Genomic DNA, 18479 nt, shown 5'->3' with positions numbered 1-18479 from the left:
ATGATTATCTAAGATCGAAGGGTGGAAATGTCTTTTCACACAGGAAGCGGAAGATTGACGCGAGTGTTGCGTGGGTTACGATCCCTCTTTTGCCCTCCCTTTTCCGCAGCGCGAAAAATAAAAAAAAATCACTATAAAAATCCCCGCGCTCGGAAAACTCTTTCCCTTTATCCACTCATCGGTTCAGCTGATTACTTCCTGCTGATGGCCTCTCTTATCTTTCCCGCCATTTCATTTTCTCCTATTCTCAAGAAAACTGAAGCTCATATCGTTTCGCTGGATCAATGTCGCGTCAACCGCTCTCTTCTATCGACCCATGCCTTACACCGGCGAGGTTTGAAACTCGGAATTCGCTTATCGAGTCTGAGTTTTCCCCGAATTACGGCGGAATATTCTGCCACAAGAAGCCCTATGATTCCTCCTTATAATGTGTTAATCACTGGATCTACGAAAGGTCAGTTTACACTCCCACCTTTGGGCGTTCTATCTCATTGTAAATTAGTTCTTGTACCTACTTGTGTAATTCAATGCAGTTTCAATTCCTTTGGCGATCATATATATTGTCCTACTTAATCAGATTCCTGGATTAATAATGGTATGAAACACTGATTCCCATGATTGTCTTCGTTATTTGTTCTTGAATACTTTAGAAAGCTTGAAATGATTGGAGCTTAATTAATTGTTGAAGTACTACAAATGAAAATTCTCAACAAATTCACTCCCCAGTTAATTGTCATTGTTGTTTTGGAATTTGGAGAGTCACTTCTGTCTATTATAGACAGTTCTTATAAGAATGGTGTTTTGTTGGACTACAGAAATGTGGATGTTTATCCTTCTCGAAACAAGTAAGCACATTCCTTTTCGCCCATTGAATTGCAAATCCCTTATAATCCTGGTTCAGGGCATCTATATAAGAAATCACTTTTACTCGTCTAGTTAACTTAAGTTTAATGTCAAGAATTCCAACAAGGAAGAAAGAGGGGGGTGGGGGCGGGGGAGGGTTTGAACCCTACAGCCACTTCCCTTGTGTGAAAATGTACTGAAGATCAGATTGGTTGCCTGATGATATTCTATATTTATCCAAAAGCATTAGCTAGAACAGTGATGGGGTTTCCCGCATAATCTTAGAGTAATCTTCATTAAGGGTCCAGCAAGTTTTCTCTGATCGGATACTTCAATTTTTTATTTCTAGTTTAAAATTTTGAATAGATGAATTATAAGTTATTAAGGGCCCAAGATCCCATTTTCTTTCTTTTGGCAAACTACAAATAAGGGACTTGTATACATTCTATACGTAAAGTTAGCTTGTATATCTAATCCTTGCAAATGAAGCCTTTTGAACTTAATGTTTATGCTATTTGGGTTTCTTATCAGACAAATAATTCAAGAGCAAATTGCACTGGCACCCCAAAATGGAGGCCTTAAAGCACTGACACCCCACTTTATGTTTAAAAATCACAGAGACCCCAAAATTGATTTTTCTTTGGATATATTTGTCAAATTTATCACTAAAAACAGTTAAATTACTATTTATTATAAAAAATATCCCTATAATAAACTGTGTTCAAAAGGTTTTCAGTGATAAATTGGACAAATATATCCAATGAAAATTCAATTTTGGGGTCTCTGTGATTTTTAAACATAAAGTGGGGGTGTCAGTGCTTTAAGGCCTCCATTTTAGGGTGCTAGTACAATTTGCTCATAATTCAAACGTGCAAGGAGCCTTTGAACTTAATGTTTATGCTATTTGGGTTTCTTAGCAGACAAATAATTCAAACTCTTTAATCAAACACACTATCAGTAGAACATTTGTCGTGTTTTTCACCCTCACATGAGTACAAAAAGTGAATAAGGGTCATTACTTTTCATTTCTTTTACTAAATTTCAGTGTATTGTATTATGTATGCCAACAGGGATAGGTTATGCGCTTGCTACAGAGTTCCTAAAAGCAGGCGACAATGTTTTAATATGCTCAAGATCAGGTGAGGGATGTAGTTCTTAATGTGTTCATTGTTCTTTATTATATTTTTAATTGTTGTAATCCATTGTTTTCATTTGTATATTTTTGTTTGGCTTTATATTCATTTATTGGTTCTTTACTTGTTACTTAAGGTTTTCTGCATTACCACTTGCCGGAACTTCATAAATTGCTAAAAAATATGAAAATTTTACAGGCTACTTGAAAAAACTGCACTTAATGCTTATGTTTTCTTAGGTGATCCTTTGCAGGTCAACGGGTGGAGTCAGCTGTTCAAAACTTGAGAAACGAGTTTGGGGAGCACCGTGTGTGGGTACCCATTATGTGGCATTTTCTTTTATTTTTCTGCTTCCCATTTTATCTCTTCTTTGTTGTCCATTTTTACCTTGTCTTGGTATTGTTGAATGTATTTTCTTGTATTGTACTCTGATGGATCTTTTCCTTCAGGGTACTACATGTGATGTTAGAGAAGGGAGTGATGTCAAGGAATTAGTTGCATTTGCCCGTGACAAGCTCAAATACATTGATATATGGGTATGTAACTCATGACCTTCTACACAAATGTACCAATTGGAACTGATAGCTATCATGTTTGTAGTTGTGGTCTGACTGGCTACTCCCTTTGCACTGCTTATTATTCTTTGTAGACTTCACTAGATAATTAACCTTAGCAACTTCTAAAACTAAAGGAAGACCCAGTAATTTACCTTATCGATTAGTAGCATGGGAACAAGTAAAATAGTATATAACTTCCATTTATCCTCGATTCCCTTTAAAACCCTTGCATTCAGCTATAAACTAGACATATAGTACAATAATAAAACCCAAAGTTACTGCTCAATCCATACTTATACTAGAACCTGACCCTTATTTAAACCAAGCCGTAAAGTTGGCATGCATTTTTGTTGAGTTTCTTAGTGCTTGGCATCTAAAGGTCTATGTCAGATCCTTTTAGTATGGATCACCATAATTTGACAACTCAAGTTTATAGGGGGAAGGGGAAAAAGGTATTCAGAGAGCCACCCCTACCAGTTGGAATAAGCCCTAATTCAGTTGAGTATTAAGTTTGTGTTTTGCCTTCTATGAGCTTTTTCCACATGTTTGCTGGTGGTTGATTATTAGCTTTGATTTGCATGTATTTTTCTCGATTTTAATGTTTTAGATGTCACAATGTCAAGTTTGTTTTCTTACTCCTATGCTACTGTATTTTGTGAAAGGATGCAGATTAACAATGCAGGATCTAATGCATACAGTTTTAAACCATTATCAGAAACTTCAGATGAAGATCTTATGTAAGTCTCAGTGACATATCTTTAATTGTGATGTTCCATCCATATATCTAAACCTCTGAGTTTTGTTCCTTTGGCAGAGAGGTTGTTACAACAAACACACTTGGTCTAATGATATGTTGCCGAGAGGTAATAAGCAGTCTCTTCTGTTTTAATCTAATCAGTAAAGGGTCTATTTCTCTCATGGTTGTGATCTATAGGCAATGAAAATGATGTTAGACCAGCCTCGAGGAGGTCATATTTTCAACATTGATGGTGCTGGTTCAGATGGAAGACCAACTCCAAGGTGCTGTGATGCATTCAACTATAGCTGAACTCATCCTCTGTACTCCTAACCATCCTTTGATCTTGTTTCCCTGAAATACTTTTTCAGTTTTTGTGACTCAGGGAAATCGAGGTAGTTTATTTTGTTATCTTCTAATATTGTCCTGCTGTGCCATAATGTGTTGCTTAGTGTAGAAATATCTGTACACCCAAAAAAAAAAAAGGAAAAAAAGAAAAAGAAAAAGAGAAAACAAACAAGGAAGGGTGTTTCCAGTGAGTGAGACTCATGCCTCTGTGGGGACTGAGGAGGTTCATAATGTACACAGCCTTGCTGCCCTAACCCTGCTGTATAGAGAGGCTGTTTTCCCACTTGAACCCATGACCACTAGGTTGTGATGGAGTAATAGTACTATTGTGCTGAGACACTACAGATATAGATACACCCCACAATTAGTAAAATCCAATCCTATGTGCTTTGCCTGTAACAGTTTTGCAACATCAAATCTGTATGTCATTTTCAATATCATGGTTCCATTGTCTGCACATTATGATGTCTCATTTTTTCTTAAAAGTCAAAATCTTTAGTTAGCTGGGTGATCTCTTGTCTATCTTCTATATTGGTTGATCATTGTTGAATGTCTTTCTCTTTATCTTCTAGATTTGCCGCGTATGGGGCAACAAAACGCAGTGTAGTTCACCTGACGAAGTCATTACAGGTATTGTCAGATTGGTACATATACTTTTTATTGGTTTCGTTGGGGTGGGGTGGTTACTGTTGAGAACTCTTGGTAGGGAAGGTCACATGCTTCCTTATATCAATTTATGCTGTTCAAGGCATTCATAAATTTTGCAGACTGAGATTCTGTTTATGCTTGATGGTTCTTTCTTTAACTTGAGCAAATCCACATTGTCACTTGCCTATGTTTTTAGCTCCATCAATTGGATGCCCTAACAGGCCTGTCAGGCCTATTTTCAACAATTGCATTGGCTAGAAAAGCTTGTTATTTCATGTTCTTGATGAAAAAGAAACAATTGTCATAAAAATTTTCACCTATTGATAATTTCTGTCAGTTTGGTTTCAATTTGTATCATTTGTACTGAGAACCATTCAGTGGTTTCTCCATGCAACATTTTAACTTCCAATGTCGATATTATTGATGATAATTTTTATTTTGATTGCTCAAAGACCTTTGGTTTACAAAGATTTTGTACTTGAACACAATAAATGTCACGGAGTCCAGGTGGCCCAAGGCACTGGATGGGGCCTTGTAAGGCATGGTTCAAGAACTTGCTCTCGCCAGGGATCTCACCCCTTCAAAAAACTGAGATCTTGACTGAGTTGGTGAGATCTTGGTCGAGTTATGCTCTTTTATTTTGGCCTACTCGATGGCCCATCTTGGTGAGTTTTAGCAAACTTGATAGTTAGCCTAATCTAGGCCCTTTGAACACACTTGTGGCGTTGGATTTGTGAAAAAAAACCCTAAGTATGAGTTTTAAGTCGACCCTAAGTGTGTGACTGAAATGCTGCAGGATTGGGGAATGCAAGGCTAAACAACATGTAATCTAGAACCTTTAATACATATAAATGAAAAGCAAGTGTATCAAACACATAAAATAACTTAAATATCATCAAAATTCCATCTATATGAGTATCACAATCTCGACTCTCGTGAATAGAATAATAAAATTATATAACCATTAGAAGTTTTATTCATAAGACAAGCGTAGAATGATTGATCTTCCTTTGGTGTTGTAGATGTGCTAAGAGTAGTCACAAGTGAAAATCCAGCTGAAATTAGGAAAAAATATGGTGAAAATTGAAAGTTCCGGCAAGATATGGCGAGATCTAGCGAGAGATCTAGCAAGATATGGTGAGATAGGCGAGATCTCAAATAAGTTGTGGGAATCTCGCCCTTTATCTTGTCTCGCCATTTGAAAAAAGTGAGATATCTCGCGAGATCTCAAACCATGTTGCAAGGTGGCTAGGGAACCTTGATGCCTAGACGTATCAACTATTGTTCAAGAATTAAGATCATATTGCATATGACATCAGATATTTTATCTACATTTGGTGCAACTCTGCGGGAGAAGGATTGTGCAAAACTATGAGGTTCGGATGGAATTCTTTTTTATGCAAAGAATTTTATGATATGTCCACAGGCAGAATTACAGATGCAAGATGTTAAAAACGTGCTGGTACATAACCTATCGGTATGTTGTATTTCTTTTCTCTGTTCTTTGTACTTTGTACTTTGTCTCTCTTGTCAATTTTTTATTTTCTATTAAGTTATCTTCTGCTCTTTTTGTTGAAACCATTATCCCAAACCTTCCTAGCTTTTATACCTATTACCACTGGTTATCCCAAAAAGCTTGAGCTGTTAAGTAAAGGTAACAATGTGTATCAACACAAAGTTCTAGGGGATATATTGTAATCTCAGTTTTTACTTAGGGACATGTGTTTAAATACATTTAAGTCTGCAGTTAGCTTTTTATTTTCCATAAGTTTCATCCTCTTCTTCCGCAGTTCTCTCTTCTCTCCTCTCTTGCATGGAAGCTGGTTGTTAGCTACTCCTTACTAGTATAAATACATAACTTAAAGCCAAATATTCTCATAACATATTATACCTAACATTTTTTTAATTCTTTTACTCATTTTTTATGTATCTTCCATTGTTGACTTTGCTGCCTACCCCACCTCACCTCAACACACCCCAACATGCACCCCAAATGACCCCCCCAAGCCCTCGGCCAGAAAAAAAGACTTCTTGGAGTATTATTGACAGAAAATGCATGGCTGAGGTATTCTGGTTACTAATGGAATGTATACATGAACATCATGAAATCTTCCTACATTTCTATCTAGCAGTTTCCTCATATTGTGGTTTTCCTATATATCTTAATCTAGATCCTTCCCCTCATAACTTGCTTTCGTGGATCTTTTCTTTTGGTGAATAGCTTTCATGCATTTCGATTTTTTAAGATGTGTAGCTGAGTATCCTCAACTTGCTGAGTTTTCAAATTCACCTTGTCAAACATCTCGTGTCTTAGTTAACATGTGCATATTCTCATTTAGATTGTTGCTTTCTGTCTGTTACAGCCTGGTATGGTTACAACTGATCTTCTCATGGCTGGGGCTACTTCAAAGCAGGTTAAATGAAAAAACTAAATGCCCCATATCATTTGGTTATTTCTTCTCACTTTTTAGCATATAACTAACACAACAATTCAACTGCAGGCCAAATTTTTCATTAATGTCTTAGCAGAACCAGCAGAAGTGGTAAGATGTTGGTTGTCATCATTCGCTAATTATGGAACATAGACATAGTTCTATGGGATTCCTTCAACCTATTTGGAGGAATTTAAGTTGTCCATGAGCTTCCTGATCTAAACTTTATATGAAATGATAGCATTTGATCATAATTTAGACACTGGTTAGTTGGTATGAGGTTTAGTTTAGTAGTTGGTCATGATGAGGGCTCTGTCAGGTTAGGTAAAATATGAAAGACCAAATTATATGCACTCCCCTGCTTTTTGTGCTCTTGATTGCACCCTCTGTTGTTTGGCATGGCTTATGACTGAGTCCTGTATTTAAATTGAAGCATTCAGTGCCCTTGATTGCACCCTATGTTGTTTGGCATGACTTACGACTGAGTCCTGTATTTAAATTGAAGCCACTAGTTGAAGGCAATAATTTTAAATGACCATATTATCCTTCAGTGGATAATATGACCTTTTCATGCCATTAACAAATAATTTATTTTTTGAAAGAATAGTTGGAGTCAAATCTATGTTGCTCAGTTTACCCCCTTGGGTGGATGGATAATTTTCAGTCCTTTGCCTGGCATTTTTCTTTGGTTAGTACTTTGGTTCTTATTTGGGCTAGGTGTCTCTTAGCTTTGATGTATAGTGCGGAGTGTTGGGCTATTAAGAAGTATATATAGAAAAACTCAATGTAGCATAAATGAGGATGCTAAGATGGCTGATTAGCAAAACTAGGAAAGATAAGGTAAGAAATGATCATATTAGAGCTAGTCTGCGAGTAACTCTGATAAGTGATAATCTATGAGAAAGTCAATTGAGATGGCATGGACAGGTTCAACGGAGGCTTAAATGCCCCTGTATGGAGAAGTTATTTAATCTAGATTGAAGGAATTAGAAGAATTAGGGGCATACTTAAGATTACCTTAAGAGAAGTGGTGATAAATGATATGCATAGCTCAGGCCTTGTATCTAGTATGGCCTCAAACAGAACTGATTGGTAGCAACTATTAAATTCAAGTTATTTTAATACATTATCAGTAACTTACATGCATACCAGCATCTGTAAATTAATTCACCTTATCATATTTGCGAGCACCTATTAAATTCAAGTTATCTTACTTTGTTCATGTTACTTTACTCAGGTTGCAGAATCCCTCGTTCCAAGCATCAGAACCATCCCAACCAATGGTTCTACGAAACCAACCTACATTCGTTTTCTTACTGGGTTGAAGGCCTATTCCCAAATATTCTCAGTTAAGAAAAAGTCATCTATTTCTTTTGCACAGACTTGTTTTTGGTGACTCAAAAAAGCGTCTGCACTCTGCAGTCATTATCTTAAATTTATTGATAGTTTTTGCTGATTGATTCTATTGTTCTCTCCCTCCCCCTTTTCCTTTCTTTTGAATTTCTTGTGCCCAGAGATTCGCTTTTGGTGCCAGAAGAAACAGATACCTGCTTGAAGATTGAGGTATTGTAAGTTACATGAATTTATTTTGAACTTTTCTGATTATGTTGTAACCTTATTCTCTTATTAATTGAACATCCTTCCTTAAATTTAGGGACTTTTGCTAAATTGGAAGTAGCTACAGTTTCTAAGTTCATCAAAATTAGCCAAAAGTAAATTAGGGGCAGTTTACTTCCCGGACAACCTAAAAAGCTGCCAAATTGCAGATCAGGTGGGGTGAGGCAACTTTTGATGAATGGGTAGATCTCAAGTCTCTTGATGAACAGGTAGATCTCAAGGTCCATGCTCATATGTCAAGTTTCAGCCCAGGTCGGCAAGTGGCCAAATAGAACTTCAAAATCTAGGGCAATGGTAGAGTGCATAGAAGTGGTCAGAGTACTGTAGACTTGTGTGGACATACATGAGGATCCATGCCAATAGAGGAGAGTATTTGATTGAAGTAAGCTATGGAATTTGGCATGTAGCTAGTTCAGACTGCAAACGATATCCTAAACGGTCAGAATAGCCAAATCTTCTGTCTAGGTGGGCTGTTTAGAAGCCCTTCTCGAAGAGGCTGTTGAAGTGGTTCTTCGCGAGTAAAATTTGATTATGTGTCTAGTTTATAGTTTCTATATAATTAACATGGAAGAAACACAGGTGGATGAGATTATATCTGACCACAGGGCAATCACAAGTATACATGAGTTGCAGGTTACTTTTACCATGTTTGTAAATGCATCTCTGTATGCTTTACTTGTTACATGGAAGTAATCTTTTCTGTATATGTTGCTCAGATATTATTATCAAGACTCCACTAAGTCCACTTTACTTTATCTTTTAATTCGATTCGTATTTGTTTTAAGAGTATCCAATTTGGATGATCCGATTAATAATCGGATTCGAACTCGGGTATGTTAATTTTGAGTTGGATACTATCCGATTTGATTAGATATTTGACAGATACTATCCTTATCCGATTAAAGTTTAATTGTAGAAAATACATCATTATTTCTTTATTGATATTTATTAATAGTAACTAATTACATTAAACTACCAATAGTTATTCTAATCGGATGTTGGATATTTCGAACTATGTTCATATATTTTTATCCATCTAATTACTTCGAATTATTCGGATAAAATATTATTTGTAAATTCGATTAACTAAATAAATTTGAATTCGGTTATAAATATGCATATTCGACGGATATCGAATTCGAATTCGAATAATGTGTTTAATAATCAGATTTCGGATTCGAATATTAGCATATTCAAGTTGAATTCGATCCTTACCAATGCCATTATTTGGATTATTGTGTTGGGTTATGTCCTTTCTTACCCTTTTCAGAACCACACCACGCATCAAACCAGTGGCTAGTTTTGGTTTTTACCGTCAAAACCATGGTCTTAAAAATTTCTCAAGATAATCAAAATTTGGAATCACAAAAGATAGGAACAATCGAAGTATCGAATTGCCTTTGCCCTTTTACTTTTCAGCCGACAATGCCTACAGGTTTGACTTGTTTATTAGATCAGTGGTTCTATGGGAACAATCGAAATATGTATCGGGTTTGATTTTGTTTGGATTTCTTTATAAAACGATACGTTTTCTGGAAAATAGCAATTGCAAATTTGCAATATTCTTTTTTATTGTATTAATTTTGATAAATTATTGTGAAATTAATAAAATACATAATTTTGTTTTTGTTTTTTTGGAATTAGTAATTTTATATTAAAAAAATAAAATTATTATATATTATTAGGAGAGTTGGGAAAGTCGACCATGTGCCCTCTTCGCTAAGAAGTGAAGAGGTGTCGGTTGTTACAAATTGAATAATTTTTTAATGATGAAAAAGTATATTTTTTTATCACACATCATAAAATATGGAAACTGGAAATTTAAATTTATTAATAAGTATTTTTTATTAATCTTAAATATACTATGATGTGTTTATTGCACAAGGGTTTGATGGATGGAGAGAGATATCTTATTCATTCTGATCCCATTTGGCCTTTTTTTTTTTGCCCTTTTCTTTACTTAAATGCACGGTTCCTCGTGTTGGCGATATACACGAGGCGATATTTCAACCTGTCGCTGGGGCCACATGACACCCTCCAGCGACATCGACAGAACCACAAATTGTCTAAAAGTCGACGAAAAATCGGCTATTTGTCACCGAACCAGCGAAAAATGAAGATTTTTTCTACCGGCGGTGTGAGTTCGGCCACTGCTAGTGCTGTTGAATACAGCTGAAACTGAGTGTTTCTGCTGGCGGTATGAGTTCCCTTTGGTCTCCAACAAGTCGCCGGATGCAGAGAAGAAACTTGGGGCAGAATGCAGAGATCTGAATCACCTGAGAATGGATGATGACGATGATGTTGTCATCGATGTTGACCAGGGCAGTGAGTGTCCTTCTCCTTCACTCCTTCTCCGACTCCGACAGGCGGCAACAGAAATGCTGCTGCAAGTCTGCAACTCTGATTTCTCTGTCTCTCTACGCCCTCTAATCTCTGTCCTGCTCTTTGGCCTCTGCACCATCTCTCGGTCTCTCCCACAGTCCCACCATAAAAAACTGAGTCTTTTTCCGACTCCGATGATGACGCCTCTGCTGCAACCTGCAATTCTTCTCTCTATCTCTCTCCCTCTGTCTCACAGTCTCACTATATCCTCTAATCTCTCTCCAGCTCTCTGGCTCTGCTGCTCTGCACCGTCTCCTTGTCTTTCCCACCTGTTGAAGAGAAGAAAGTAATCATCGTCTCCCTCTGTCTCGCTCGACTTTTGGTGACATGTCGCCCGAGTCACCGTGTCGCCAGGGTCCGACACGGCAACACGAGTCCACATGTCAGAACCTTGCTTAAATGTACGTGTTGGCTTTTGAAGCAATCATGATTTGGCGATTATGAGTTTTGAATTTAATGCTAGGGAGGCTTCGAGCCACCAACCCTTGGGTGGTGTTAATGGTGAAAAATTGGGGTCCTGCTTTCCTCATCTCCCCTCTCCAGGCGACACCATCACCTTCTCTGTTTATCACTTTATTTATATTTATTGTGAGATAATGATGTTTTTCTTTATTATTTGATGCGAACGAAATAATGACATTCAGATCTGCCATCCATGATACAACTTCGTACCTCCCCCCCTCTCTCTCTCTAATTTGACCAAAAGCAAAAGTTGCATACGATATTTAGTTCAGACCAGTATATCTGGAAATTTTTATTTAAAAGCAAAGTCTTTTTTTCTTTTAGCAGTACTTGCACGTGATTTTGGACATATAATTTTTATTCCTATATTTTTTTTTTACGTTTTTATTTGACCATTTTCTCTCTTTATGTCGTTTACGCTTGGGTCATTTGCCCTTACATGTACTTGCATGAGCAATAAGAACAATGGTGCAATGATGTTCCCAGGTCTTAATTCATGATATCATTAGGTGATTAAATCATACGAATTATCAATTGAATTAAGAAAAGAAATGTAGCCTAAAACCCTAACAACCTGTGACCGTATAATACCTCATGCCCTAAGACGTTGGCCAACTGTGGGTTTCTTATTGGGATATGATTTTTATTCCTATTTATTTCAATTACTCTTTGGGTTTTTATTCGTCGTACGCCCATGTCTCCAGTACCATCAGTTCTCTATGTCAAAAGCCCTCTATCATCTCTATCAAGAACCAAGGAAGATCAGAGCTACAGGTGATCGAAGACGACAACCATGGAAGAATCTCCAGAAAGCTCCAAGAACCGTAGAACAGAGAAATCCCCAAATGGAGAAATCGATTTGCATACCTTCCTACGAACCAACCTAGCCCTCTAATACAAATAGCTATGAACCATAAGAACCCAACCAGTTCGGTTCATGACTAAAAGAAGTATAATTACGAGATTACCCCCAACATGCAAGTATCTCTAGGCGTTTTATTTTCATCTTAAGTTGTTGAATTAGATCAGCATTTGTCTTGATGCTTTCAAGATAAGCAAACATTTGTTTCATTGACGCCTAGGAATCAGGTAGGGTTACAATCAAGGGCTAGATTTGTTGCTCATAAAAAAGGTCATGTCCAACATCTCTCAATTTGTGAATCATTTCTTTAACAGTTTTGATGTGCTCACACATTGTATGCTGGGGTCTATTAAGTACATTTCAAACTTAAGGATTATAGTTCATAGTCTGGTTGTGGATGTACCACCAAAAGTACGTTTCAACTTGTCCCATATGGACTTAGTTGTGGGAAAAAACCTCACATCCCTCGTTTAGGTCATCTTGCATGACACTTAGCATGAAAAATCACGCATATTGGTCATTCTTGACCCAAGCATCATACAAATCCTTGTCTCTACGAGACTACGTAGTTTCTCTTCCTGGGGAGGAGGGGGGGATTATTTGGTTCAGACATTTCCGTGGTAAAATGCTTTAGACAATCTTGGTCATTAAGGTAATACTGGATTTTTTTTTGCCACTTATAGTTCTCATGACTAAAAAGCTTATTTCCCATGAGTAGGTTAGCGATCACATTTTCAAAAGCCATCTAGATTACATCTAGAATGACACTTAGCATGAAAAGTTGCACATTTTGGTCTTTCTTGACCCAATCATCATACAAATCTTTGTCTTTACAAGACTAGGCAATCTCTCTTCCTTTGGGGGGGGGGGGATTAGTTAGTTAAGACGTTTCCGTGGTTAGATATTCTAGGCAATCTTGGTTATTAAGATAGTATTGGACTTTTTTTCCACTTTTGATAGTTCTCATAATCGAGAAGTTTCTCACCCCATGAGTAGGTTAGCAATCACATTTTTAATGGCCATCTAGACTACATCCAGAATGCAAAATGACATAATTAGTATATTTTTTTCACCACTCATTGAAACTCTATCAAATTTAATTATCATAAATCCATATTGTGGAGTTAATCATCTTACATTGTTGGACGTTAAACCCCACTAGTTATTTATTAAAAATAATTAATTTTTATTATTTCAATAATGTATATAGTGGAGGACTTGATATCTCCAATCACATAATTGCACCATACATATGAGTGTGCATGAGTCCCACCAAAGGAATCCAAATTTGGAACTTCTAATGCACTAGTCAGTTAGGATTATGATGCGTAGTGTTGTACAACCCTTTAGTTATATCTCAAAGAATCTTACCAAACACTACTAGTGTGTACCACATTTTGCATCACTTTCAAATATCAACTCTAACATACATACATAAAATTTGTTATTATATTAGCACCAAACATGATTTCTTTCAAGAAAAACAAATGAGTTTCTATGGTTTGTTTGTAAGAGATCAAATTTGCATCCAACAAATGGAGTGAATCAAATATCTAAATTGCCGTGGGAGGTACAAATGCCAATTAAAATTTTTGCACAATCATATAGCAAAGAATTTTTGAACAATAATATTATGAAACATGACCGTTAATTTAAATAAAAGAAAGAAATGCACAAAATAAATTTCATGCAATGACATAAATTCGTTCAACCAGAACTTTTTTTTTTGTTATCTTTTATATTTAGAGCTTTTTGCCCCTTCTTTTTTATTTTAAAGAAACTTCAGATCTAAAGAATTTTTTTTAATCAGACGTTGAACTCTAGACATTAATGAAGCCTCTTTTTGGTGTAATTTAAATTTATACTTATTGGATCAATAAACATAAATAGAATTATTTGGTATGATTTATTGGCCTTATTTCTATTTACTATAATACAATATCGTTGAAGTGGGGAGAGCTGATTATAATTTATTAAGATAAATGTTTAATGTTATTTATGCTTCCTGGAGACTTGAGTTAGCATCGTTTTAATAGTACAAAATTAAAGGTAAAAATGTTTTTTTTATTTTATTACATTTGTTCAAATTTAGTCTTCTTTCATCATTGAAGCCTAAAACACTCTGTAATTTTTTTCGAATGAAACAATTGAAACATTGTGTAAACTCATTTGAAATTCATGCTGAAAAGAACTCAGATGAAGCAATCCCCAGATTATTATTTTTTCAGGCTTTTTTTTTCCCCTCAAGTTAATGGTAGAACATAAAGAAGCCAAGTTGTTGAAATCCATTTTAACTACGAGCATTTACATAAATCTTGTTACTATTTATACAATCTTGAAACAAATCTTTTGATGCAAATCTTCCATTGTTAGATCATCTCTTGTTCCTCAAGACGAAATGCCAATACAAAAACTTGAATAGCCAATATCAACGGAACAACCAACAGCTCTGAACTTCTTCTACATCCTTATGCTTTATTTATACACAAATTGCACCTCTGCATCTTGAATTTGGGGTTCTTATGTTTATTAATCTTTCTATCCTCTTTCTTTTTTATTTTCTATGTTTGATTCCACAACTTGTAGCATAGTTATTGCAACAAATTAAGAAGAAAAAAAAAGAAGGAAAAAACCCACCGACTAAGATAAAACAATACCTGTTTAGCTTTCTTCCTTCAAATACAGTAAAACGTACATGTTGGCTTTTGAAGAAATTATGATTAAGCGATTATGAATTTTGAATTTCCTGCTTAGGAGGTTTCAAGCAACCAACCCTTGGGTGGTGTTAATGGTGAAAAAAACTGAAAAGACAGGGTGGGCTGGTCCAGCTGGGTTTCCTCAGCTCTAGCTCTCGTCCTTTCTCCAGGCGACACCATCACTTTCTCTCTTTATCACTTTATTTATTGTGAGATAGTGATGTTTTTCTATCTGATTTGATACGAACCAGATAATGAGATTCATATCTGCCATTCAACTTCATACCCCCCCCCCCCTCTCTCTCTCATCCTCTAATTTGACCAAAAACAAAAGTTGCATACAATGTTTAGTTTAGATCCGTAATATCAAATCTCTGGATTCATGAATCTGAGAATTATACCCGTTTGATTGTAAAAGTCTTCAGATTCATGAAATCTAGAGATTCATCTTTCTCCACTGAAAGCGTGAATCTGTAGATTTATGGGTAAGGGGTGAAATCCAGAGATTTCAAAAAAGCTATACATTTGCACATTCACAAAATTCACGTCGATCAAATAGTTTTTAGGATGAATCGACAAATTTCATTCCACAAACAAACATTTAATTTTATAAATTATGACTCCATAGACTTGAAATCTCCAGATTCATGTAACCAAACAGGCCCTCACGCACTTTGATTGATTCTCAAATGAGATAAAACATATATAAATGAGAGGTTCAATTCGAAAGAAATTTGAATTCTTAACCTCTAAATCAAAGTCATTCTCTAATTATCTAATGGTTGGAGTACTCATATTATCATTCCATCTAAAGCCTAAGCAGAATGAGGGTCCTTCCCCTATAGTCCATGAACATTAGAAAGAGTCTACGCCCAACTTTCGTAGTTCAAAGCAAGGGTCAAAGATGTGAGTCCAAAATGGAGGGACCATGGGACCTCTTGAATGTGTCCTTTTAAAGAAAATTTTGTTGTTTAAACATGAATAATTGATGGTGGAGACAAGTGACCTGATGCTATGATTGAATTTTGTAATGAACCCTATTGTAAAAGTTTGTCAATGCAGGGTTGGTAGAGTGATAAGATTCATACTTCTCAGTGGAGAGGTCATGAGTTCGACTCTGGCAGATGACAAAAGCTCCCTATGTAATCGAGGTGCTGGCCCGGATGAACCTCAAAAAAAAAAAAAAAAAATTCTAAGTAAAGTATTGATGAATAATGGTTGATTTTTATACATTCAAATATGAATTCCTATAAAGAGGAAGCAAAGGAAGAAAATACAAGGAAAAATAATATTAAGAAATCAACATAACCGATTAAAGAGACAAAAATAAAAGTAATTTAATCATTTTAAAATATAAGAGGAGAAGAAGACATAAAAGTTTGGTTAAATGAAAGAAGAAATTCTTGAGAGAAGAATAAAAATAAATTAAGAATAAATATAGGAAAAATAAAAAAATTTCCTTCAAATAACATAGCTATTGGTTTAACTCCTAGTAATTGGTGAAGGAAAACTCAATGCAATTTTTCATCTAACCCACCCATTGAAAACAAAAAAACAGATTTGCAATCAATTTTTCCACATAAGAATTATGTATTAATTGAATAGAGTATCATCGAAGTTGAGTAATTGGACAAACCCTCTGTTATCACGAGAGGGTAGTTCGTCCTAATCAATTCTGTTCTACTAAATTCGGTTACATTCTGAATGTCTTGTTTTCAAAGCAAATTTGTCAAAAGAATTGTTATATCACGGTGAATTTTTTGGAAAGAAAGTTTTTCCAAGCTTCATTGATGAGCTTGAGTGTCTTGTCAAAAAGAGGCTAATTTGTTGTTCTAAGCAAGGTTTAAAGTATTGGAATCGAGTATCGTATCGATCAGGTGATTTTAAGATACATATCGTCCTATATCAAGTATTGTATCACATTGACTAATGTATTTTAGTGTAATTCAATGGAAACATGTATCGAGATGTATCGTATCGGTTGGGTCAAATATGGATAGGTATCGGCTAGTATCATATGGCATCGTGGGATACTTTAAACCTTAGTTCTAAGTGGGGTTACAAGTCTAACTTAGATTAGTTGTCTTTAGGACGGCTTGGGAGGTCTTGATGTAAGGTTAGGATTGGGTTAAGATTGAGTGTTTGAACGTAAACCCTTTGTGTAGCATTAGGGTTAGGGTTTGGGTATTCAAGCAAATATAGTTATGTAGGGTCGGAATCAAAATTTAATTAGGGGACTTGGATTAAGATTAGGGTTTAAAACACGACCCAGTTCGAATGGTATTAGTCAGTCCATGGGAAATTGTTCATTCGAGTTAAATAAATGCTTATTGTATAATTGGAATTGCAAGTGTATGGTTAGGTGAAAACAATACTAACTATGATCGATCAATTCCTTTTGTTTTCTAACCATGGTGAATTTAGTTATTGTCCTTGTTGAAGATTTTTTTCTGTCATTGACATTGAAATATGCATTCCAATCAATTCTATAGAATCCAAATGTGTTCCAAAACTAATTATGTTGGGATATGGTAATCTCCTATCTGAGGTTTAAACTATCACTTCGTATCATATTGTAAAGTATCGGGCGATACCATACAGGTCGATACGTATGTTATCACAATAGAAGGCCGATACATATCTAAACTTTTGTTTTTCCAAATTGTTTATTGGGCTCTCAATGTATCGGTATATTCGTGCTAAAACACTGCAATATACATCGATGCATAGCGACACACACGATACATAGCAATACACAATGATACATTATACATACCTATAAGTATAGATCCAGTTTAAAAAAAGGGAAAAAGCATGATCTTCTGATGAGCTGTAGAATCTTACATTTCTTATTATTTGTGATTAGTTTGCCTATTGACACTGAATCTTGTACATAGGGAGAAATTTCTTGAATTTGCACGTCCCAAAACTTAGGAGAATTTAATGTTTGGACTGAAGAATGTGTTATGTAGAAGAGAACAACTTCCAAACCCTTTAGGGTTTGAATATATTCTAGAAGATGTGTTTGGCACCAATTTGAGCAAAGATGTGAGGTGAAACCTTGAATTTTTGAAGGCATGAACTACTTCAAGGCAATTTACAAGCCATATGACTAGCAGTTGTAAGATAATGGGTTGGACATACAAGAATCTCAATTGAAAGATGACTTTTTGTTCTTATGGCCATTTTTCCTTTTTTCTCGTGATAGAATCTAATGTTTTCTATTTAAATTAAATTACTTTCATAAGCATTTTGATTATTTCTATTCTATTATTCAACCATAGATACATATCTTGGATATGATAACTTATGAACTGAGATGTCTCTTAAAACTGTCCGACCATTGCCGAAGCACGATGCTTTAAACCTAGCTCCAATCCATTCAATCAATGTAGGGATTTGTCAAATATATATTTTTTTGTTGGAGGTTTGAACCCATGACTTTCTTGGTCTTATCCTCTGTATTTAGGCACAGGTGACCGTCCGTGCGTCGGGTCGCGGTCTGCGGACCCGGACTATTCGAACTCCCCCGCTTAAACCGTGACGTATCGGATAAGCTATGGAACAGGTTCTGTAATAATTTCGTTGCTGAGTTTAAACCAGCAAGGAGTAAGGAATAGCCATTAGCGCGCCAATACAGAAGTGGCAAGAGTATCGATGGGGCCTGAAGAGAGCATGAGAACCGTAGACGTAGCAACCAGAAAGAGAAAGCGAAAGCGAAAGGGAAAAGTGAGACACAAATCTGAAAACTGAAAAGAAGTTG

At 35.8% G+C, this 18479-nt stretch overlaps 1 protein-coding gene across 2 annotated transcripts; it reads left to right on the top strand.

The window, feature by feature from the left end:
* Positions 1-147: 147 nt before the first annotated feature.
* NOL (NYC1-like protein) lies at positions 148-9214 on the top strand. 2 transcript variants are annotated; one of them, XM_089167076.1, is made up of 14 exons: positions 148-454; positions 1914-1982; positions 2230-2291; positions 2426-2512; positions 3203-3270; positions 3348-3396; positions 3468-3553; positions 4190-4247; positions 5692-5742; positions 6629-6679; positions 6767-6808; positions 7935-8045; positions 8212-8260; positions 8352-9214. In XM_089167076.1, exons 1-13 carry the CDS (start codon positions 205-207, stop codon positions 8257-8259), a joined length of 1032 nt encoding a protein of 343 aa, XP_089023202.1. In that variant the 5' UTR covers positions 148-204; the 3' UTR covers position 8260; positions 8352-9214. The 2 variants fall into 2 exon arrangements, with proteins under 2 accessions (XP_089023202.1, XP_089023197.1); XM_089167071.1 differs by having other exon boundaries at positions 8212-8265.
* The last annotated feature ends 9265 nt before the right edge of the window (positions 9215-18479 follow it).

The sequence above is a fragment of the Hakea prostrata genome, chromosome 1 (genome assembly GCF_041222555.1).
Source record: "Hakea prostrata isolate BN-2017 chromosome 1, UWA_Hpros_2, whole genome shotgun sequence".
NCBI classification, from domain to species: Eukaryota; Viridiplantae; Streptophyta; class Magnoliopsida; order Proteales; family Proteaceae; genus Hakea; species Hakea prostrata.
The sequence above is the reverse complement of the archived record's forward strand: the minus strand, read 5'-3'. Positions and strand labels throughout refer to the sequence as shown.